The sequence below is a fragment of the Paroedura picta genome, chromosome 12, assembly GCF_049243985.1.
Source record: "Paroedura picta isolate Pp20150507F chromosome 12, Ppicta_v3.0, whole genome shotgun sequence".
In the NCBI taxonomy this organism is placed as follows: Eukaryota; Metazoa; Chordata; class Lepidosauria; order Squamata; family Gekkonidae; genus Paroedura; species Paroedura picta.
Window position 1 is genome coordinate 30,641,698 of NC_135380.1, and position 23,102 is coordinate 30,664,799.

Below are 23,102 nucleotides of genomic sequence, written 5' to 3' on the forward strand. Positions count from 1 at the left end.
TTGAGCACATGTGCAAAGGATATATTGAAGACAAAGTCTGAAAGCACCTGCATAAAGAGAAAATACACTGTGCTTTAATGTGTAGGACTTCTTGAGCAGGACTCAGGTATTTCTTAAGCAACTGTTTCCACAGCAAACTTCTTGCAGCTTTGTTGGTTGTCTCTGTGGCAATTCCACTTAATTAATTTCTTCATAAAAATGCTCTTCGGGTCTGTTGGATGAAGAACAGAAAAAAAAAATTTCATTCTGCACATGCCAATTCCTGAAATCCCAAGCAGGGAAAAAACTTATGTTTTTCTTCAGCACTGGGATTCATTATAAAAAGTGAAGCCAAGGAGACTTACAATGCAGTCCTATGGAAAGTTCCTCCCACTGAAGGCAATGGAATTAGACTGAAGTAAATCTGCATAGGTTCAAACTATTAAATTCATGTATACTAAACTGCAACACTAAATATTCTAATCCATGTTTGCCTTGCCGTGTTCAGACAAATCTGACAAATCAGGCTGCTTCCTATCAAAATTCATGCAGCAATTAATTAAATCATAGAGGCTCTGCGTTTTGATGCTGCGTCAGAGTAACTTCTCATATTCTGACACAGTCTCATAACTGCTCAGGTATGACAATATTAATCTTATTCTACTCACAAAAGAACTACATATATTTGGAAGAAACTCTGCTTGGATCTGACTGTTCGGGTTTCTCAAGACCACTTTATGAGCAGCAGCCATTTCGCAGAACTCTTTCATATAGCAAGCAACACACTTGGAAACATTAACAAAGTGGGGCAAGGGAAAAGGTCTGCTACAGCTCCCTCACCCACCAGTCTTTAACACTGTCACTTATTTTGAAGCATTTTAAAGTCACCATGAGGGCTAGATGCTTTATAAAGCCACAGTGAGGGGCAGTATATAAACTGATTGATTGGTTGATTGGAATGACTAACGTAGACTCTGGACTGCCAGTAAGACAGAGTCCTATCAATGCATCACCCTATCCCTCAGTCCTGAGAAGTAAAGGATCTCTTGCTCCTCTATGAGTGTGTTTGCTAATTAAGATCCACAGAGGTCCTGCTCAGTGTAAACCCAACTTCAGAATTGAGATGTGGGTTCCTACAGAGACAGAGACTCGTCTGTGGTGGTACCTTGTTCCTAGATGTCTCCCCCTACAGCAATTTACACGGGCCCTAACTTAGTCAGCTTTATGTACTAGATGAAAATTATTCTTTTTTTCTCAGGTTTGCCTTCTTTTCCTTTTCCTTTTTTTTTTTGTGATTCCTGGCCTGTTTTTAAGTATTACACTGGGTCTCCTTGGCTGCTTCCAACACTGCAATGATGCTCTCTCACACTGCCTCTGTGAAAAGAGACGCATTTGCAATGGCTACTCAACATCCATATAAATTATAATCAACTGCTGCTTTTTAGAAAGCCTCCTATAGCCCTCTGGTTATAGGAAGAAAAAATAGCTATGAGCTGAGGAAGGAACATGGTATTCCTTTGAGAACTTGAAAAATACATTTTCCCATCCACATGGCATATAAAAGTGATCTTTCCCAAAAGTATATACTAAACCAAGTTTGTGAAACACTGCAGCAAAACAAAAAGAAATGTGTGAGGCAAACCATTAGAACAACCTTTTGGCCATGGAGAAGCCCCTGATATAATCTTTCAGGCTTCAAGGAGCCCCGGAAGTGATGTCAGCTGACCTAGCTCACCTGCCAGCCTAGCACCCCCGGAAGTGCCATGTCATCAGAAGTGACATCACCACTCACATTAACAGGCAGGCTCAAGGAGGACTGAGAGGGGGAGAGACAGGAGGTGGTTTAAGGAGGAAGTAGGTAGGTAGTAGGTAGAGGAAGTAGGTACGCAGGCTCTGCCCCTCCCAGCCACAGAAACCATGAGAACCCACTCAGGCTCAGGAGAAGGGGAAAGGGAGCAATGGAAGTGTCCAGTTTCCCAGCTCGTCCATTAAGGCAGGAGCTTCCCCAGACCCCTGGTAGGAAATATCTGAATTAGAGAGTGACAACATGTGAATGCTAAAAAAAAAAAAAAAAAAAAAAAACAACCCTGCTCCAAAGTAGACACCAAACCGAGAAAAACTCCACATGGCTGCAGCCTTTGAGTAGTTTTACTGGCGTGCTGGTTTACTACTGTATACAACAAACCAACAAAGCTCTACAGTCCTGCAATGTGCTAACTTACCCTTTTGATTGCTCAGTGCCAAGAGATGCATCAGCCCTAGGGAATAAAAAAGTAGAGAAGTGTTAAAACAAGGACAGGCTGGGGCTTCAGGCCATCTGGCTCTACAAGGGGTTTGATGTGACAGGTAGCAAAGAAGAGGTCACTGCGAAGAGTCCAATGTGAACATTGGAGGATATGTAATTTAACAAAACAGAAGGGGGTGATGGTACTTTCTCTAGTGAGCTTGGTGTCAGCTTGGTATAATGGTTAGGAGTGCAGACTTCTAATTTGGCAAGCCAGATTTGATTTCACGCTCCCCCACAAGCAACCAGCTGGGTGACCTTGGGCTCGCAAAAGCACTGATAAAGCTGCTCTGAGCAGTAATATCAGGGCTCACTCAGCCACACCTACCTCACAGGGTGTCTGTTGTGGGGAGAGAAAAGGGAGGGTGATTGTAAGCCGCTTTGAGACTCCTTATAAGAACCAACTCTTCTTCTTCTTCTTCTAGTCTCTTTTTTTCCCCCAGCTAACTGGGAGTCCTCAGCTCTTGAATGCTATAAAGAAGGGGCAATTACTCTTTCTGAAGAGCTGGGTATGAAACACAAGGTTGGATCACACCACTCTTCAATAGTAGATGGCTGTGAATCTTCCTCTGCAAGTTTATTTCCAGGGCACATATGAGGCTTAACAGGCACATAGGTAAGGGGCCTACAGTGGGGAAGGGGATAGAATAACTGTACTAATGATACTGATTCTGTCCCTTGCTCTCACTGTGAAAATCCAGTGTGGTGAGAAGTCTGCTATATCATACCATTATATATATATATATATTAGTTGCTTTGCAGGAATCAGCTAGGAGTAGGTTATGTGTGGGAAGGTGGCTTGTGAACATACACAGACACAAAACACTCAGCCCTCAGCCTTGCCAGGAACCTAGGAGCAACCTCCTCACGCTTCCAATTGGTTGGACAGCAGTATGTCCACATGTTCACAATTGCCATCAGTCACAGTTCGCCAACTACGCAAGAAGTCGCATTTTTTTCATGAAATGCCATCAGCCTTCCTAACTTTCTTATATCCACAGTGTCTTACACTACAGGGAGACTCCTAGGGTGAGAGAATCACCAACCTATGCTTACATGGATTCTGACTGCAGTGCATCCACATTTACATATGGAGGCTCAGGATTCGATCTGTTAATACTTGCATACACATGCTCTGGAGAAGGCCTGGAATACAAGGACAAGGGAAGGTGTGAGGAGAAAGTCACTCACTTTTGTAAGCATTGTAAGCATAGCATAGCAAATATGTAACCATCATCATAAATATCCCACTACCTTTACAACACAGACTTCCACCTCCAGGTATACACAGGCCTGAACTCCCATTTTGAACAATCCTTCAAAGGATTGCAACATTTGCTTTTAAAGTCCTTAGTTCCAAAAAGTATTCCATTGCAGGAACAAGGCAAAAAACTGTACTAAATCTATGACTGATAAAACCTGCGGGATAACTTGCATTAGCATTTTAAGAGGACAATGCCGTAAACACTTTTTGAAGGTAGATTTACACACGCCTTTAAACTCTTAATGCAGTGCAGCAGAGAAAAGAAGGTCGCATTAGCTTTGACAAGCCATAAAACAGCCTATAAAAAAGTGAGGGATCCCATAAGCAAGGAATATCATTTGACTTAAAAAACCCACTACAGGGTGAAAAAGTTGATCTTCCACAAAATAGTTACCAGGGAAAAATTTTCCAGATCCATACAGTCCAAAATCCTTTAAAAATAGGCCATAATTTCCTGAAGAATCCAGTGACAGAAGCTCAGTGACAGAGAACTTGCTAGGCATGCAAGACGGTCCCTGGTCCAGTTGCTGGCATCTGCAGTTAAAATGGCTTCAGGTAGCAGGTGCTTGGGTAAAAAAAGCTTCTCTGCATGAGAACCTGGAAAGCCATCATCTGGAAAGGCTCTGGCTGAGTGACAGAACATTTGCTTGGCATTCAGAAGGTCCACAATTCACTCTCTGGCACTGCAACTGAAAATGCGACCACAGTTAACCTTTATTTGACAGGAAGCTGTTGGCTATCAGAGCAGGCAATATTGAGTTAGAGGCCCTAATAATGAAGTTGCATCTGAGTGCTTCTTTTTGCTGGTAGAATGTAAAAATTTTGGAGTCACAAATAACATGTACAGTCAAGCAGGGAGTAAGTTTTTGAATAAGGCTTGTTATTTGCTACACTCACGTAGAAACAAGTGGTGCTGGTTGCACACTGGCGTAGGCATTCTCAGGGGTGGATCTGGAATGACAAGAAATTGATTTCAAGGGCTGCAGCAGCAAGGCCCCACCAACGGCAATCAGAAGCAAGACTGGGCCAAGCAAGGAAGTGAGCGAACAAAGAATTAGGCATCAACTTGCATGAGACTGGCATTTGCGCAACGGAGTTTCATCAGATTCATTACAAGAATCCAGTGGTGGAAGGTCACAGGTAGAAAACCTGCAAGAAGGTCCCTGGTTCAGTCTCTGGTATTGCGACTTAAAATTAGGCCACAGCTAGACTCTCTGTCCAAGATGACAGAAAAGTTGTTGGCTATCAGTGAGTACTGAGTTAGTAGGCCCAATAATGAAGTTCCAGCTGAGTGCTTCTTTTTTGCTGGTAGAATGCTAATTTTTGAAGCTCCAATTTATATGTACAGAGGTGCACAGTCAAGCAGGCAGTGAATTCTTGAACACGCTTCTGCCCCTAAATCTTATTCATCACACTCACGTAGAAAAAAATGGTGCTGGTTGCATATTGGTGTAGGCCTTCTCAGGAGTGGATCTGGAATGAAAAGAAACTGATTTCAAGGCCTGCCTGTGCAATGCTGTGCACCGTCAAACAGGCAGTGAGTTCTTGATCCAGTTTCTTAGTAAGAATGCCCCCTTATCTTGTCACACTCACGTAGAAAATAGTGGTGCTGACTGCATACTGGTGTAGGCCTTCTCAGGAGGGGATCTGGAATGAAAAGAAACTGATTTCAAGGCCTGCCTGTGCAATGCTGTGCACCGTCAAACAGGCAGTGAGTTCTTGATCCAGTTTCTTAGTAAGAATGCCCCCTTATCTTGTCACACTCACGTAGAAAATAGTGGTGCTGATTGCATACTGGTGTAGGCCTTCTCAGGAGGGGATCTGGAATGAAAAGAAACTGATTTCAAGGGCTGCAACAGCAAGGCCCCACCCCAACGGCTATCAGAAGCAAGACTGGGCCAAGCAAGACAGTGGGCAGATGCAGAGTTGGGCACAAGAGAACACTGACAATTCAATGCTAGTATTTCACTGGATTCAGTACAAAGTTCCTGTGATTGAAACTGAGTGGTAGAGAACCTGTTTTGTAACCTAAGAAGGTTCCCAGTTCAGTCCCTGGAATCTCTAGTTCAAAGGTTCAATCCCTGGCACCTCTAGTTAAAAGTATCTCAGGTAGCTGGTGTCTGTGGGGCAAAAACCCTCTCTCTCATGAGAAAACAAAGTTGCAACAGTAACTGTTCTTAATCGAGTGGCCTTCTGTGCAGGCACACATGGGACTGCATTTTCACAGGTCTGCCAAAGAGAAGAGCTAGTGAGCTAATAAACAGCATTTTTAGCTTCCAGGTATGCTCTCCCCTTCCCTCACAAAGGAGGCTGACTTTCCCACCAAAAGTAATGTGGGAGGGGCGAACATTCCTCCCTCAGTTTTCCATCCACCGTCATAGGAAGGTAAATACCAACCAATATGCATAAGCCCACAGTGAGAAAAGGACAGAGGTATGTGTGTCTGCACAGAAAACCACTCAATGAACAAGTTACAGGTAAGCATGGCCTTGTTTTCATCTTCGGGGCTTCTGTGCAGTCCCACATGGGAGAATGCAGTGTACATTTAATTGTTTAATTAAGATTGCTTAATCCATATATCATTCCAAGTTAGTATATGTGCTGGTGGTGTATCCTTCTGTTATAAACTGATTACACTGGAGTTCTTTCCTTCCTTCAATATAGATTGATACATAAACTCTTTAAACCCAGGGCAGTTTTTTATTCTGCCCTTTCACACAGTACATCCTTTTTGAATGGCCATTAATTCGGCCTGAAGGGTGCAGGAACTTGTACTTTATCCTATGGCCCTCTTTTTCTATGATTCATGAGGATAAGGCAGTGTTAAAACTACCTTTTAGTTTTCTTCCCCAAGTGGTGTCTAGTAACTCTTAGGTCTAGTAACTCTTAGGTCTCCCTCCTGACCTTGTTTTCCCCACACTTAGCTCAGAAGCAGAGTAGACACTGCATATAGGAGATAATCACGGGGCTCTACTCTTTTAGTTTCATGGAGTGGGCTGATCCAGGTGATATAGGAATCTCTTAATTGCTTTACTGACTCAAGATAGGGTAGAAGGCCTCAACATTGACATTCTCATGTTGGATGGCTTCATCCATTAAGCTAGTTTATTCTCTGGCTAAGGTGGATGGCTCTATTGGTATCTCTCTGCATTACACTTGTATTGAGGTTTTTACTGAAGCCTTCATGGCTGGATTGCCTCCGATTGACATCTACAGTGGGGTGACCTGGTCGAATGAGCCATATTCATCCCCCACCATTCCATGTATGTCAACATATGGTGAGAGGTTCCTGTGGAAAGAGTGGTACTTCTATCTGTTTCCTGCTGTATAAGCCCACTCCCTCCTCCGTGGTGAATGATCTTGCTATTCTCTAAGATCTCTTGGCCAAGTGCTGCGGAGGCAAGCACCAAGCACATTGAGGTACACTGTCATGTAAATGGCAGAAACATGAACATTGTGCCATATTGTACAGAACTCAAGCTTTAGGGCTTCATGGCATAGCCTCAGGAACATGTGTCTCCCATAGTCATATAACCTTTTGCCATGGAGTCATCTGTGGTCAAAAAAGACCCGCTGTTCTTAAATTTATAATGCGTACAAAAGAATCAAAGGCCTCACAAAAAGCCTTGCAAATAAAGGTGTCAGAGCAAAGGCCCTGTGTCTCTGTAACCTTCAAATTCAATTCGTTGAGTAGAAACTTTATGGAAAAAAAACTCTTTTCCAGGTGGATCACCTTAGCGGCCCTTTCAATGAAATACATTGTGAGATTTCTGGTGGAATCCATATAGACCGCATGAATTCCACACGGTAGTAAGAACAGATTACTTACCCATGGATGATGAAGAACCACAACCTGGACAGCATGCCTATGGCATACTGAAGACTGGATTCAATCTATGACAGGAAACCTGACCAAGCAGCCAGTCAGTGAAATAGGGATACACCCAGCAACGATGTAGTCTGAAGCGAGCCACTACAATTGCTGTACAAGTTTTGAATAACCTAGTTGCAGATGCTAGGTCAAAGGGCATTATATTCTCCTTATATTCATAAGGAACAGAATTATGGACAAACCCAGGAACATTGTACAATTGAGGTGTACAGCAACGTGGAACCAACACCCTTAAGATTGATTATGGCAAGCCATAAGATGAGTTGTATCTTGACACTGACAAGATGGTGAGTTGTCTTGACACCAATAGTGTCTTGGCATCGATGTGGAGTCATTTGTTCTCGGTGCCAATTGATGATGGCATGACTTCCATCTTCATGGAGTCTCGGTGCTGGGCAGTCCGCCAACATCAGCACATCCCAACATTTAGGAGATGATGCCTGTTGGCACTGAGGAGACAAACCGCCTCTAGATGAGAACAATAAGTGGGGCAATGACCAATTTTTTCCTCCATCTTCTTTACCAGTGGGCTTGTTGCAGCCCAACAGGGCAGATGCCACATCTGATTAGGCACCACTGAGACTAGCACTGAGCTCACCAAGCTGGCCACTGACCATATATCAGCCGCTTGGGCTATCTTTCACTGTGGGTTTGAGGCGCTGAGGCCATTTTCCAGAGTTTCCAGATGAGCCGGTCTCCCTTCCCTCAATTTCTGAGGTGACTTGGTGGCAAGGCTAAGCATTATTTTCTGTCAAACAGAACAGACTCATTCCATTTGGGGCTATTTTTGCCCCACATATATAATTTATTTATTTAAACTAGGCCATGTCTTTCCAACAATGGCCAATAGTATCAGAACTATAAGTCGTTCACCTCTCATCTTGTATCTGAGGTAAATATTCTGCCAGCTAGCTGAACAGTCTTCCCTCAGCTGTGGCAAAAAGAACTGCGGGAGGAGTGCTCGCCCCTCCCACATCTCGTGACTTTGGAGTGGAAAAGTCAGCCTCTGTGAGGGGAGAACACTCTGGGACCTAAAAACACAGTTTAAAAAGTTGCTAGCTCTTCTCTGTGGCAGGCTTGAGAAAGAACAGTTCCATGTGGGACTACACAGAAGCCATGAAAATGAACCCAAAGAGACGTTATTTCTAGAGGCTGTGGCCTCAGTGGCAGGGCACTTGCTTGAGTTGCAGAAAAGTCTCGTTTGATCTCTGGCATTTCTATTTAAAATGAAGCCACAGCAAGACTCTGTCCCAGATGACAGAAAGCTGCTGGCTATCAGAAAATACTGAGTTAGAGGGCCCAATAATGATATTTCATCTGAGTAATTCTTTTTGCTCATAAAATGCAAATTTTTGGAGCCATAAATTACATGCACAAGTGTGCACAGTCAAGTAGACAGTGAGTTCTTGAACAAGTTTCTTAGTAAGAGTGTCCCCACATCTTATTTGTCACACTCACGTAGAAAAAAGTGGTGCTGGTTGCATACTGGTGTAGGCTTTCTCAGGAGTGGATCTGGAATGACAAGAAACTGATTTCAAGGGCTGCAGCAGCACGCCTCTACTGCAATGGTTATCTGAAGCATGATTAGGTCAAGCAAGACAGAGACAGATGCAGAGTTGGACATAAACGTGCACAAGAGGACACTGGCATATCAATGTTTGTATTTCATTGGCTTCATTACAAGATGCCAGTAGTGGAAACTCAGTGATTGAGAACCTGCTTGGCACACAAGAAGGTTCCCAGTTCAGTCTCTGGAATCTCCACTTAATCTCAGGTTCAGCCCCTGCCACCTCTAGTTAAAAGGATCTCAGGTAGCAGGTGATGTGGGGGAAAGACCTCTTTCTCATGAGAACCTGAAGAGATTTTATTTGGAAAGACTGTGGCTCAGTGGCAGAAACTTGCTTGACATGCAGAAAAGTCTCTCAATCTCTGGTATCTTGACAAATTGAGGCTACAGCTAAACATTCTGTTCAAGATGACAGAAAATTGTTGGTTTTCAAAAGGGCCCAATAATGAAGTTTCAACTGAGTGCTTCTTTTTCCTGGTAAAATGCACATTTTTGGAGCTAAAAATTACATGCACAGCTGTGCACAGTCAAGCAGGCAGTTCTTGAAAAAGTTTCTTAGCAAGACTGTCCCCTCATCTTGTTTGTCACACTCACGTAGAAAAAAGTGGTGCTGGTTGCATACTGGTGTAGGCCTTCTCAGGAGTGGATCTGGAATGACAAGAAACCAATTTCAAAGGCTGCAGGAAGACTGAGCCAAGCAAGGAAGAGGACAGATGTGGAGCTGGACACTGCACAAGAGGACACTGGGATGTTGATGCTGGAGTTTCACTGGATTCATTACATGTTTCTGCCTTCCCACTTGCTGCTTTTGTAATCACAGCTCCTGCCAAATGTTTTTACGGCCACTGGAGCCCTTTTTATCATGGTTTGATGATTTTCAGCCTCATTTTGAATGCTGTTCTTTGATTTAATGACTTCATCGGCATTTTTTGGCAAGTTTCATTGTTACTGAAGTTTGGAAAACATGGCTAGAATTCTTATGATGGAACACACTATATAAATTACATGAAATAAGTACACACTTTATTATCCTTCTGAAAAAGCATAAACACAAACATTCACACACCAGATTAGTTGGGAGGAGACAGATGTACCACATCTTCACTAGGGATGAAAACCCAATATTCATGCATATTTCCATCTAAATACTACCTCTTAGGACTCTGACTAGTCACCTCTACTTCTAAGACAAGCCCCAAGTCATATACTCACATAAGCATTGCCTACACCCCTCAAAGAGCTTTACACTCCACTACCTCCAACTGCCTGGTGATTCCTGGCCTCAAGGAAGCTTGCTTGACCTCCTGGCCCCCACCTGGTGGAACGAGCTCCCAGAGATCAGGGCCCCAATGGAACTTGAACAATTCCACAGGGCCTGCAAAAGGGAGCTCCTCTGCCAAGCATTTGGTTGAGGTTGACCTGAACCAATCACGTTCCATTAGCCCCCCCCCCGAGCCTCCCTCCCATTAAAATCACTGCCGATTTGCCCAACCCACAGGGCTGTTAATATGCTGTACTTTGAATTACTATTCTCACTGTCGTTCTATCATATTGTTCTATTTGTCATCACTGTACTGTTACCGTTTATAACTAGTAAGTTATCTGTACTGTTCCACTAAGTTTTATGTAACCCACCCTGAGCCTCACTGGAGGGTGGTATATAAACCATGTAAACCTTTACCCACTGAGGCTCTCCCCAATTCAGGGGGTCATGGCAGGGAGGCATAACCAGCCGACATCACTTCCTGGTACATTGAAGTATGAAAAATATTTCCGAGGCACTTCCACTGACAAAAGGTTGGAAAAGGCTGATATAGAGACTCAAGATGGTTACTGACTGCTTAATCGCAGAGAGCTGAATGTTGTGGGTCAGCAGAACCACTTAACCACATATGCAATAAGTTTGTTTGTTCTTTAGATTTCGATCCCACCACTTTCCAAAGATTTGTGGTGGCTTAATTATAAACAGTAAAAACACAATAAAACCCCAATAAAACCACTCAACCCTTTAAAAGTTTTAAACATAAGACAGCGGCATAGTCCCCAATCCTCCCCAATCTGCAGCCCATCACCACAGGGTAGGAGTTCATCTGATGGCATATTGTCGGTCGGAAGAGGGGCCCAAGTTGTTCCTGATCCTGGCCTCAACCTGGCAGAAGAGCTCTGTTTTATAGGCCCTGTGAAACTTAGGCAGCTCCGTCAGGGCCCTCAGCTCTTCTGGGAGCTCATTCCACCAGGATGAAAAGGCCCTGGCCCGGGGGGGGGGGGGGAGGCCAGGTGTGATTCCCCTGGGACTAGGGACCACAAGCAAATTAGCACCCGCAGAGTGGAGAAGCCTCTTGGGGGGAGGGGTCATTAGGAGACAAGCAGTCCTTCAGATAGGCAGGCTTTTACTGTGAAGGGCAACTGGTAAAATCTGAAGTGAGTTGAGAATGACCGTTGATCTTTCAAAGCCTTGCCATAAAAACTCTTCAGTTTCTTCCTCTCCCAATGCAAGCACATGGCTACCGAATAAAGCAGGGGTAGTCAAACTGCGGCCCTCCAGATGTCCATGGACTACAATTTCCAGAAGCCCCTGCCAGCAAACGCTGGCAGGGGCTCCTAGGAATTGTAGTCCATGGACATCTGGAGGGCCGCAGTTTGATACCCCTGGAATAAAGGCTATGCTGCCTGGCCTGTTACCCTCATTAAGCCAGCTCTCGTCTAGTTTTCCCATTTGCTCTCTTGAGAACATGCTAAACTGTTCATACTGAAAACAATGGAGGATTTCATGTTGTTTTGATAACTGTATACAATACATGCAATTGTACACTACAAAAGATTATTTTGGATAGGGACACTGTAAGGAAAGTGCGTATTGATGGTTACCACTACTGTCCTACAGCAGCCTTTTGACCATGGAGGAACTCCCAAAGTGGTAACATTCCCCTTTAGATAAGTGGGCACAGAAGTAAGATGCAGGAGCCAGCCAATCAATCAATCATTTACCGTTTCTATTGTGAAGAAAGAGACTAGGCCTTTAGCAATGGGACAAGTGGGCTCCAGTAATGTTAGCAGTTCTCGAAACTTTTGGGAAAGGCCACATAACCTCTGGGGATCTCTTGCATAAGCCCAAGGTTCCCCAGAACCCTGATTTGAAATCCATGGTCTACAGTGAAAAATAAAATGTCATCTACAATTCCTACTTAGCTCTGTGCCTTAGAGCAACGGTCCCCAACCTTTTTATCACCGGGGACCGGTCTACACTTCACAATTTTACTGGGGCCCGGGGGGGGGGTTAGTCTTTTGCTGAGGGATGTTGCCACCACCTGAGCCCCTGCTCCACTTGCTTTCCTGCCAGCACCCCTGACTTCCCGCTGCCCGCTGGGGGGCGCTGCCAGCAGCAGCTGCCATGCTGAGGGGGAGCTCCAGTCATGGCGGCCACTGGAGAGCACCAAAGGTGAGCCAGCGGCAGAGTGGCAGGGCAGCCTCCAAGGCAGCAGCCAGGGAGGAGAACGAGGAGGATCCGCGGCCCGGTACCGACTGATCCACGGACCAGTACCGGTCCCCGGCCCGGGGGTTGGGGACCACTGCCTTAGAGTATAAGAACACAATTTCCATAGTATCCTTTCCATCATCTGATAGAATATATAGTCCTTGAGCCTATGTATTATACAATTTATGCATGCAGTTCTGTGCCTAACCACTGAAGAAGGCTGTTGCCGAAACACGTCCGGTTTAGGCTGTTGGGTCCTAGTTTGTATATGGTTTCATGGATTTGAAATTTGAAGCCTTTTAGTATTTAAATCTTCTTCAATAATAAATACATACATTTTCATATAATATTTCCAATTCTTCTATGTAAAATACATTTAACATTCAGCGGCATGTTCAAATTCATTTAACTTTTTTGGTTCTTTGACTCAGTATTTTTGGGGTTAAGTATTTTCTCTTTTTTTCTGGGCATTTTTGTTAGTAGTAGAATAGATACACTGCAAGCAGGAAGTGTCAAGATCAGTTTAGCAGGTGCTCGGAAATAACTTTCTCTGCCTGAAAGCCTTTGATAACACACTGCTAAAAGGACCAATGGTTGATTCACATCTGTTCCACATAACAGTGGTTCCCCCACCCCCGGTCCAGGGAACGGGACCGGTCCGTAGATCAGTCGGTACCAGGCCGCGGCTCCTCCTCGTCCTCCTCCCCGGTTGCTGCCTTGGGGACTGCCCTGCCTCACCTTTGGTGTTCTCCAGCGGCCGCCATGGCTGGGGCTCCCCCTCAGCATGGCACTGCGCAGCACCCCCCAGCGGGCGGCGGGAAGTCAGGAGCGCCGGCAGGAAAGCGGAGCAGGGGCTCAGGCAGCAGTGGCAAGACTACCCTCCCCCCCCCCCCCGGCCTCAGTAAAATTGTCAAGCGTTGACCGGTACCCGGTGATAAAAAGGTTGGGGACCACTGCCATATAACGTATTTCTGGTATGGCCTTGGAGGAGGAATGTGACTCATGGCTTATGTGCCATTCACCACTTAACACCCACTCAGGGCGGCTGTCCTGCTGAGTGCCTCCTCCTCTAACTGGTTTACCTGTCTGTTCAGCAGCCAGCCAATCGCTTTTCATCCCCCATCCCTGACCATCCCCTCCTCCTTCTTCCCTTCAAGGCACAGAGGCTGCAGATCCCTGCTGTGTGAGAGCTGCCCCTGCCGGTGAGTTCCCTTCCCAGGGGCCTCCAGCCTTTCCAGAATCATCCCCTTGCAATTCCAACTTACTGGGCTTCTGCCCCTTCAGAAGTCGTGTATTTGGTCTCCTGGCGGCGTCTGAAATCACAGAAAGTACATCTCATTGCCACCAGCTGCCAAATGCAATAAACACTGCTTTTGCACAGGGACAATTCTCTATGCAGCTCTTGCTATTACTGAGAATGCAGAAGCATATGCAAAGGACATCAAACACCCACACAGTTTCCCCAGCATCTTCCTTACCTTGTCTGCTACCTCAGGCATTTCCCCTCTCTACCATCATGGGGTACTTTCTTTTTGTATGGGAGGTATTTAGATTTAAAAAAAAATGAAAGCTGGGAATTCAGAGATACCATCAGACCATGGCAAATTATTGTAATGTAACTGTGCTGTAGTGATCTTGCAACTGTGAATTTTAAAAACAGCCACAAAAAACTGCTGGGTGCATGTGGAAGGACAATGACAGCCATGAAGGTGTGTGTGTGTTTGTGTGTGTGTGTGTGTGAATGGTGCTTCAAAAACATGTACTTTCCTGTTCACATAGCATGAAAAGGCACTAACTGCAGTCTATCCAAAAGATCCTAACAGATCAGTTCAAGGAAAGCCTGTAGCAAAGAAAGAGCAAAACCAGGTTTTACCTGGAATACGCAACCTCCATATGGAAGCTAATGAAGTATGCTTTTATGCCTGAGGCGAGCACTACCAAGCCAACGTGGTGTAGTGGTTAATTTGTTGGACAAGGATCTGGGAGACCCGGGTTCAAATCTGACTATGCTACAGATTTCTGCATGACCTTGGGCTAGTCAGTGTCTCTCAACCAAACCTACCTCACTAGGTGGTTGTGAAGATAAAACAGATGAGAGGAAGACAAGTTTTTAAAACTTCTTTGGATCCCCATTGGAAGAAAAATAGGCATAAATATCTAAAATAATAAATAAAATTATATCATTTCAAACTGGCAGAAGGGAAAAGGGATAGTTAACAAGGAGGACTCTGGGTAGTCAAAGTACCAAAATATCAGCACAAGAAATTATTACTGGAAATACAATTCAGTATCTAAAGAACCTCAGCTTTCATTTGAGAGAGAAACAAGTTTCTAGTCCTTGTCATCATGAAAAGAAGCTTAGAAGCACACAAATGGCCTTTCACAGTATCTAGAGTCAGAAGAACAATGGATTTAGATAGATTCATGGAGGATCTATCAATGGCTACCTGCCATAGTCACTGAGGGAAACCGCCACACTAAGAGTCACTAACGCATCAAATTCCAGAGCCAGGAGGCAACATCAGGGGAAGGCCTCGGCCTCTATACCTTGTTGTTTGCTGTCTAGAGGAACTGGTTGGTCACTGTGAGACAGGATGCTGGACTAGACAATTGTCTGATCCAGCAGGACTCTTACATTCACCTGCTTGTCTCCCCCATAATTAGCAAAACTCAGATAATGCACATCTACTTAATTAATGAATCTAGGCTGCAGAAATTCTAGATGTGGGAGAACCTGATCAAGGAAACAGAACGGCATGGTCCTAGACTACCTAGCAGCAACACCAGTATTGCAGAAATTGTGTACTTTAAGGAGAGCGTCTTACTGGATAAAGTTCATGGTCTGATTCAGCACAAAGGCAGTATTCTGCTTTCTGTACTGACCAGCCAGACACTTCTGGGAAGGTCATAAACAGGATATGGAGGTGAACTTCCCCAACCCCTAAATCATCATCATTTAGTACTCAGAGGTGGACTGCCTTTGAAAATGGAAGGTCCACTCTTTGCTATTATAACTAAGCCAATAATAAACATACCACTGTGAAATCTTTATTATCCCTCTACCTACAGGTAGAGAGGAGGCCCTGCCATGGTGAAAACATATAAAACAGGACCACACTCAGACAGGGTAGGAGTATCCACCTACCTGTTAGGGGCATGGAACCCCAGGTATGCAGAAAAAACATACCTTTGTGAACTACACCCACCAGACAGGAAATGAATATCTTCCAACAGCACTGAATATTGCTTGAATGATCCTTGGTGTATGTTTCCATGTTCAAGAAAAGCAAGTGTTTCAGAAATCACAGATCTCTTCCCCGTCCCCCCAATCATCTAGTCCTTCCAGCTCACCTGGGACCAGGGTGCAGCTCTTGAGGATCTATGTATGTGCCCTCTGCAGTCCTGGAATGACAAGCAAAAGAACAGGTAAAACAGCTCCTTTTCTACCACTGTATAAGCTAAGCAGGCTATGCAAGACATAGGCTTGTAATGAAGTTATAGATCAACTCTGCTTGGGCTCACCCTAAACTCTACATCATTTACCTCAATTGCCAATCATATGGTTGAACAAAAGAAAGGAATCAGGGCTAGGGGTGGACTGGCCACTAGGGTCACTGGGAAAGTCTTGGGCGAGAGGATGGCCTGGGGGCTGCCCCCTTACCAGAGCCAATCCCAGCCCAATGAGGGATGGGTCTTGTTTTGTGTGGGGTGGGGGGCAGTTAGTACTAACTTGTTAGTTAGTATTAACAGCAGAACGCAAAACTTACCAATTATGTTTAAAGTTGCCTACATTAATGGAAAAAATGGACACAAGGAAACCAAAGGTTGCAGATTTTGACTTGCCCAGCAGATAGGCAAAACAGAAATAGGAACTGGGGGTAGAAACTGCACAGCTAAAAAATTAATGAGGACCCCTAAGTAGTATTAGGCAGTCCTCCAGATCCCCTGGTCCCAAGCCATACATCAGCTTTCATAATCACAGACAATGTGAGCATATAATGTCCAGGCGCTGCTTTAACCTCCATAATTATGGGACAGTCAGATTACACCAAATAGGGTTTTTTTTCTCTTAGAAATATGCAAGCAATGCTAAAGATCAGAAAGCAGCCATGCTCAGTTTAATGGTCAGAGACAAGCCTTCAGCACCCCATAAGACAGGTCTATATGTCTCCTGTAATTTTTAAAATAAATTAATTTTGTTTAAATTAATGGATAGCCATTGCAGAATTGTCTTTTATTGGTTTGGAGTTTTGGTAATTCTTATTTTTAAAAGCCCTAACTCATAACAGACCCTTCCTTAAAATACAACTGCTACTGATTTTAAGCAGGGAGAGTAGAAAGACTTGTTACTCACTCATTTACTGAACGCATCGTTTGGTATTTAGACGTTCCTCTGGGGACCAAATACACAGGCTCCGACGGGCGGCGTCTGAAAATCACAAACAGCAGTTCTGAGGCAACCACATGGGTGTCAAACCACAACTGCTTAAAGAGGATATTATCTCGGGTTGGATTTCCAGATCCATTCCACTAATGGTGGAATTTTCTCCAGCTCAGGAAGGCATTCTCTAGCACAAGAGGCATCTGAGCTGGGAAGGCTTTTTATCCCAGAGGAAAATTTTGCAGTTAGCCTCATTATTATTTTGAATTACAGAAATAAATTGTCCAGGAGTGCATCTACTACTATAGGTTTGGTATGTGTAACTTACGGGACCGGCGGGGCAGACCTTGCAGGAGAACTTTTTTCTTTTTTCTCTTTCTTCTCTTTCTTCTCTTTTTTCCTTGGACATGAGACAAAGAGACCCATGTTAATACAGTTCTGGGATAATGGGTATAAGAACAACCAGGATCTCACTGCTCTGATATATATACAGGCCCCAGACCAAAATGCTCACTGCTTTAAAAGGGCTATGTGTAGAAACAAAGCAGGTGAGCATCCATAATAGTGTTACCCAGAAAACTGTTGAGTAGACCAACTCATTCCATGACCTACCAAACTAGGAAAGGGAAAGGGTATGTGTGTTGTGGTCACTGGTGCCCAGTGTTAGGGGTATATGTGAGACCTCATATGAACACTGGAAGAGCCTTTTTGTTCCAGCATCCTGATTCCAACAATGGCCTCCCCTGAAGTCTTTGAAGCTGCCTCACGGCAGTGGGGTTCTGGTAAGCTGTCTCTGAACACAGAGGTTTCGTTTTGCCATCATGGCTAATATTTGTCAATAGACTTCTGTTTACTTTAGTCTGTTCCGCTTTAAAGGCCAAGGCAGCTTACCAAAAGAAGCCAGCAGATACTGTGAGCAGCAGAGTTACAGGGCCTACAGTAGCTCAACAGCAAAGCCAATGCCTTGGATTCAGAAAGTTCCAAAATGAATCCAGTGCCCTAGAAAACTTCTGCCAGTTAAGAAACAATACTCGGATACAGGGAGGGAGAAAATAGACCAATGGCATGATTCTACATAAAACAGAGTTATATGTTCAAGCCACACTGGCAAAATTTATAGTTAGGGGGTCTCATCAGGAACACTGGTATATTTAGAGGGTCCCATCAGGAATAGCAAAACTTACAACAGGCTTCCCCCACTTAAGAACAGGAACATGAGCCATCATTGCAATAGGGACCCACTAGCAAAACTCAGGGAAAAGGAAGGCCTCTCTTTCTTTGAGGCCTGCAAAGACTCACCATTGTCTGTCCATCAAGCGCAGGATGATGATGGCCACCAGCAGCAGAACCAAGGTGGAAAAGAAACCCAAGAAGGCCAAGGTACCTATGATAGCCACCAGGGTACTCTTGGTCAACACCTCAGGGCAAATGCATGTTGTTTGCGATGCTGTGAAACAAAGAGGAAGGGCACCTGTGGGAAACCAGTCCTGAATTCCCAAATCTTTCCTTCCAGCACTGAAGCCAGTAAAACTTTTCAAACTTTTAGTTCCACGTTGCCTAGCTTCATGTGATTCCCAGGCAACACAGGACATTCACCCTCAAATCAATGTGCTGTCCTCTTAGCAACTAAGGGAGGCACTGCATCTCACATACACAGCCAGAACCCTGCTCCCCTCCCCTCCACAGTCAAATGACTGATTTCTGGAAAAAAAGATATCTTACTTGGTACTAAGTTCTCCCGGAGTCCAATTGGCATCTCTTTGGAATCTTCAGGGAACTATGGATAATAAAAATAGATTAAATTCATGATCCTGATTTGGTTCCATAGCAATACAGTTTGAGGGCCAATCTCCATGGTTGACTGTGGTTGAGCAGTTCAAAGTCTGACAATTTATTTAAAATATTTTAATGCCGTTCCCTCAGTAAAGGATCAAAACATTCAAATATTTTTTTAAAAAATATAAAATGACAAAACAATTTAACAAAACAAACATGTAGACACATGCACTGAAACACAAAAGAGAGTCAATGAGAGAACGCTAAACGGAAATTTTACTCACTTGCAGAAGTCAATGATAGGGGAGAATAAGCAGAACTCCCTGGCATTTCAATGCCATGACTGAGAAGGCCCTTTCTTGGGTGCCACCTTAGTTGGCAGAGGCACCAACAGCAGGGCCTCCAAAGATGAATGTAGTAGTTTGGTAGGTTTGTATGGGAGTAGGCAGTCCTTAAAGGATAGCAGATGTAACAAAGCCATTCCACTTTTCTCCACAGGGGAGAATTCCTTTGTAAATCCCCTGTGTCTCCAATGCAGCATTTAAGTGTTCCAAGCCCATCACATTCATGAGCCACTATCATTATTCCTATATCACATTGCATTCACGGCATAAGCAAAAGTTAATCTTGGGGCTTCCTACTTTGTAAACTCAGATTTTTGGCTTTTGAGCTAATTAGCTTCCAATTCAAAATCTGCAATTCTTCCTTATTTAACTTGAAATACTAATTGCATAGAGGATTTAAGCATTTCCAACAGAATTTCCATACTCAAACAACAGCATTTCCATACTCACCTTCCTTACCATCCTTATTGATCTATGGAGAATATTTTCATTGTCTTTTGATTCATCTGAAAGGGTACTAATTTGGTCTCCTTTTGCTGATGGTTCTTGGGAGGCAAACCTGTGTTCTTGTATTTTATGGGTCTCTACCTCATTCATTTTTGCTGAAAATCAAAGACAGATGATTCACATGTGGTTAATCATCCACATGTTACTGGTTACTGGTTATAAACACTAAGCCATTTGTACAAGACCTGAAATACAGGGCTCCCCATAGCTCAGTTTTCTCACAATTGTGTTTCAATATTTACATAAGCCCATTTAATTAGATGCAATTCTGGAGTTGTGTGCCCTCAGTATGGTGAGAACACACATCTATATAGGTCTGTTCCTGAGCCTTCAAGAAGCTGCTGCCTCAGTTGTGACTCAGTGCTTTGAAACTGTGGTCAAGTGGATGAGGGGGAACATGTTAGATCAAGTTAGTAAGAAAAGCTAATGTAATGGAGGTGATCAACTTACTAGCACTCTTTTTATACTGGACTCAGAAATTACCCTTCCTCCCAGATTCTGCTGACCTGGCTACAGTAATCCATTTCTGTGACCTCTAGACTACTGCAACACATTATACATAGGACTGCCCTTGGAGACAATTCATCTCAGGTTTGGTGGGATGCTACTTTTTTTTAAGTAGATGTTAACCCTACACATTTGACCATTTTGTCATCCGGTCTATTATAATTTTAACTATCCGTAATCAAAGCTTTCTTAACATTTGAATGTATGATACACACAATTGAAAGGTGAGCAGCTGAGTTTTCCATATGGCAACTAGTTTTAAAACTGCAGTAATGTGACAATCCAATATCTCACTTGCAAACAAAGAAGAAAAGGAGAGCCATCTTAGCTACAATTTTAGAAGTGGTATTAAGTTGCACTCACTGCCCCATGTTTCCCTCTAAGTTACTGGCCTTTCTTTAAAAAGAAAAACATCAGAACATGTAGAGCTTATTAAGATACAAGTAATTTATAATCGGGATCAAACTACCTGCTGGAAACGTGCTTAGAGAATAGCAGATCTGGTTACTCTGTCTATTAGTAAAAATACTGGGAACATACGTGTCTTTTAAATATATTATAGGGAAGGAATTTCCTTGGAGTGCCATATCTGTATCTTCATGCCTGCTTTAAGGTGGAGGAACACAACACCTTCATTTTGACTGTTTTAATGGGTTTTTGTTTTTTGTGTAACCGCCATGAGTCTACAGAGACTGGTGGGATATAAATCAAAATAATAAATAAATAACATGGATTTATAGCTTTGTCAGCTAATATCCAAAGAACCACTCAACTAATTCCTAATATCCATAGGAGTCAGGCAGTGGGGATGTTTGGGGCTTTTCTTTGAACTACAGCACCCACACACAAGCACATGTACTAAAAGACTTCCAAAAAAACTGTCTGTGATAGGACATGTTGAGGGGTGCTACTGTTCAAAACAAAGGGAATCAAGAACCCCATCAGGCATACCCAAGCACCTGAATGCACCCAAAGTGACTTGCTAGATCACAGTCATTATGACTCTGCAAGAATAAACAGTATTTCCACCTTGGAAAGGGCCGCAACAATTACCTGAGCAGAATCTGGCAAAAATCACTGAAACTATTCCGTAATATTAGTGAGAGGGAAGTTCAGCAACTTAAAGGCTATTAACAACCCTAACAGGGCTGTTTGTCACATCTGGAGCACCACATTTCACAATGGTTTTCAACATATTTCTTCCTGGGTTCTTGAGATCTGCTGAGAGGTCTTGCCTTTGTATGCTTGTATGAGTGGTTAAGTGCAAGGCTTTCTTTGATATGACACCCACTTTGTGGAAACAGGATCATAATGGGGAATTCTCAGGATGTTGAAGTCGGCACCCAAAACCACTTTCTGCAGACTTCTTCCAATAGAATCATGGAATACACACCATTCTGCCCGCTTATATGGCCAATGCACTGTTTCTATACAATGAACAGACAAAGGCTCCTCTGTACCCAAAAATCTGGAGTGTGTGGAGGGAGACAATCCATGGTCATTTGCTAGAAAAGCCAAATGTCTTTCATGATCTCAACAACTACTGAGAAGGTTACCATAAGCCAAACAAACCGTCAGAGTAACACTCACATGAAGATGAGGCAAGGATACTCATAGAGACCATGAAGCCACCCAGACAAGCCAACAGCATAACTGTGATATTAGACCAATTCCCACACCCATCAAAGAATTCTGGCTAGAGGAAACTTGCAGGGCAGAGCTAGACAGGAGCCCTGTGTGGATTCTGGGGCTAACTGTGACAGCACAATCCCCTGGAATGTTTGCCAGCCAATGAGCTCAACTTGCCCGCCGTGTCTCTATACCCCATCCCCAGGTTTTCATTAAAAGCCTGTTGTTTACCTACACACAAAGAGGATGGGTGATATTGCAGCTACAGGAGAACCTAACTTTTGCGGGTCAGCTCAAATGGATGAAGAGAGAGTTATAGGGACACCCAGCAACCCAGGCAGTAGCAGGAATCTGACTGCCAACACATTTTTGTTGGGAATACAACACATCCTGCTATTGTCCTAAGTGAAAGATAATGGGGTAGAAGGGAGTTTAAGACACATGCCTTATATCTGAATCCCTTTAAAGAACAGTTTGTCCAGCCACATCCTTAAGACATCCCATCTTTTAAACACTTATCTTTAGAGTACTACAGAAGTATACATGCTCTAGCTGCAGGGGTAGTCAAACCGGCCCTCCAGATGTCCATGGACTACAATTCCCATGAGCCCCTGCCAGCTGGCAGGGGCTCATGGGAATTGCAGTCCATGGACATCTGGAGGGCCACAGTTCTAGCCAGTCTCACTTCAGCAGGGGTTGGACGATGGCTACTAGATTTCCCTAGCTGAACTGAATCTGAGGAAAGGACTTGCTGAAGTAGTTTTTGTCCTGAGCTTTGCAAAACCTGAAATCCCCAAAGATTGAAGTCAGGTGCTTACACAGGCAGACTTGTACTTTACCTTTGAGATCTGATTCTGCTGACCTCCTTAGCACAGGTAGGTGAAGATGGGACATTTCCTGTGATGCTGTCCAAAAGTCTCTTCAGTGGTTGGAACTTTCTAGATGCATTTCCTCACAAGGATGAAGGCTAGAAACTTTTTTTTCTTTTAAAACAAGCAAACATCCAAGAAAGTACTGTATCAAGGGATGCAGCCTGAGCAACTCCAATCAAGGCTGTGAATCAAAGGTGTAACTCTTAAACTGGACTCCATTTTATTAAGAGCAGAACCTGTGGACAAGAGACCTCTGCCTACAAGCCCAGTTTTGCCACAGCAGGATACCCATTTTGACTTAAGTATCCCATCATACAATGTTTCAGCCAGGACTGGCAGAGGTGAAGGGAAGAACACAGTTCTCAAGGCCTACTTCCCCTCTCCAGTAGAAATGACAGATTTGCCCCCCCCTCCATATGACCACCTACTGCATCTTTTTTGTCGCTTGCAATATGACTAATTCCAGCCACCACGTTCCCTGTGACATCACACACAAGTATCATTACGAAAATACAGCAGCAGTGTTAGAAATGAAGGTGGCCATGAGATATCTTGGAACAGGTGACAGATTGGGAGCTATGAGGAGGCCGGGTCAGCCATCGGCAAAATACAACCGAGTAAGACA

At 43.9% G+C, this 23,102-nt stretch overlaps 1 protein-coding gene across 11 annotated transcripts; it reads right to left on the minus strand.

Annotated features, from left to right (window-relative positions):
* Window positions 1-52: 52 nt before the first annotated feature.
* On the minus strand, window positions 53-22,953 carry LOC143821858 (uncharacterized). 11 transcript variants are annotated; one of them, XM_077306303.1, is made up of 17 exons: window positions 22,445-22,953; window positions 19,413-19,564; window positions 18,565-18,619; window positions 18,142-18,289; window positions 17,171-17,242; window positions 16,816-16,890; window positions 15,813-15,863; window positions 13,727-13,774; window positions 9,581-9,634; window positions 8,878-8,931; window positions 5,295-5,348; window positions 5,121-5,174; window positions 4,947-5,000; window positions 4,425-4,478; window positions 3,320-3,409; window positions 2,202-2,237; window positions 53-211 (listed from the first exon to the last, which is right to left on the minus strand). In XM_077306303.1, exons 1-17 carry the CDS (start codon window positions 22,497-22,499, stop codon window positions 178-180), a joined length of 1,140 nt encoding a protein of 379 aa, XP_077162418.1. In that variant the 5' UTR covers window positions 22,500-22,953; the 3' UTR covers window positions 53-177. The 11 variants fall into 11 exon arrangements, with proteins under 11 accessions (XP_077162418.1, XP_077162417.1, XP_077162419.1 ...); XM_077306302.1 differs by lacking the exon at window positions 22,445-22,953 and adding an exon at window positions 21,567-21,723; XM_077306304.1 differs by lacking the exons at window positions 13,727-13,774; window positions 22,445-22,953 and adding an exon at window positions 21,567-21,723.
* Window positions 22,954-23,102: the final 149 nt, after the last annotated feature.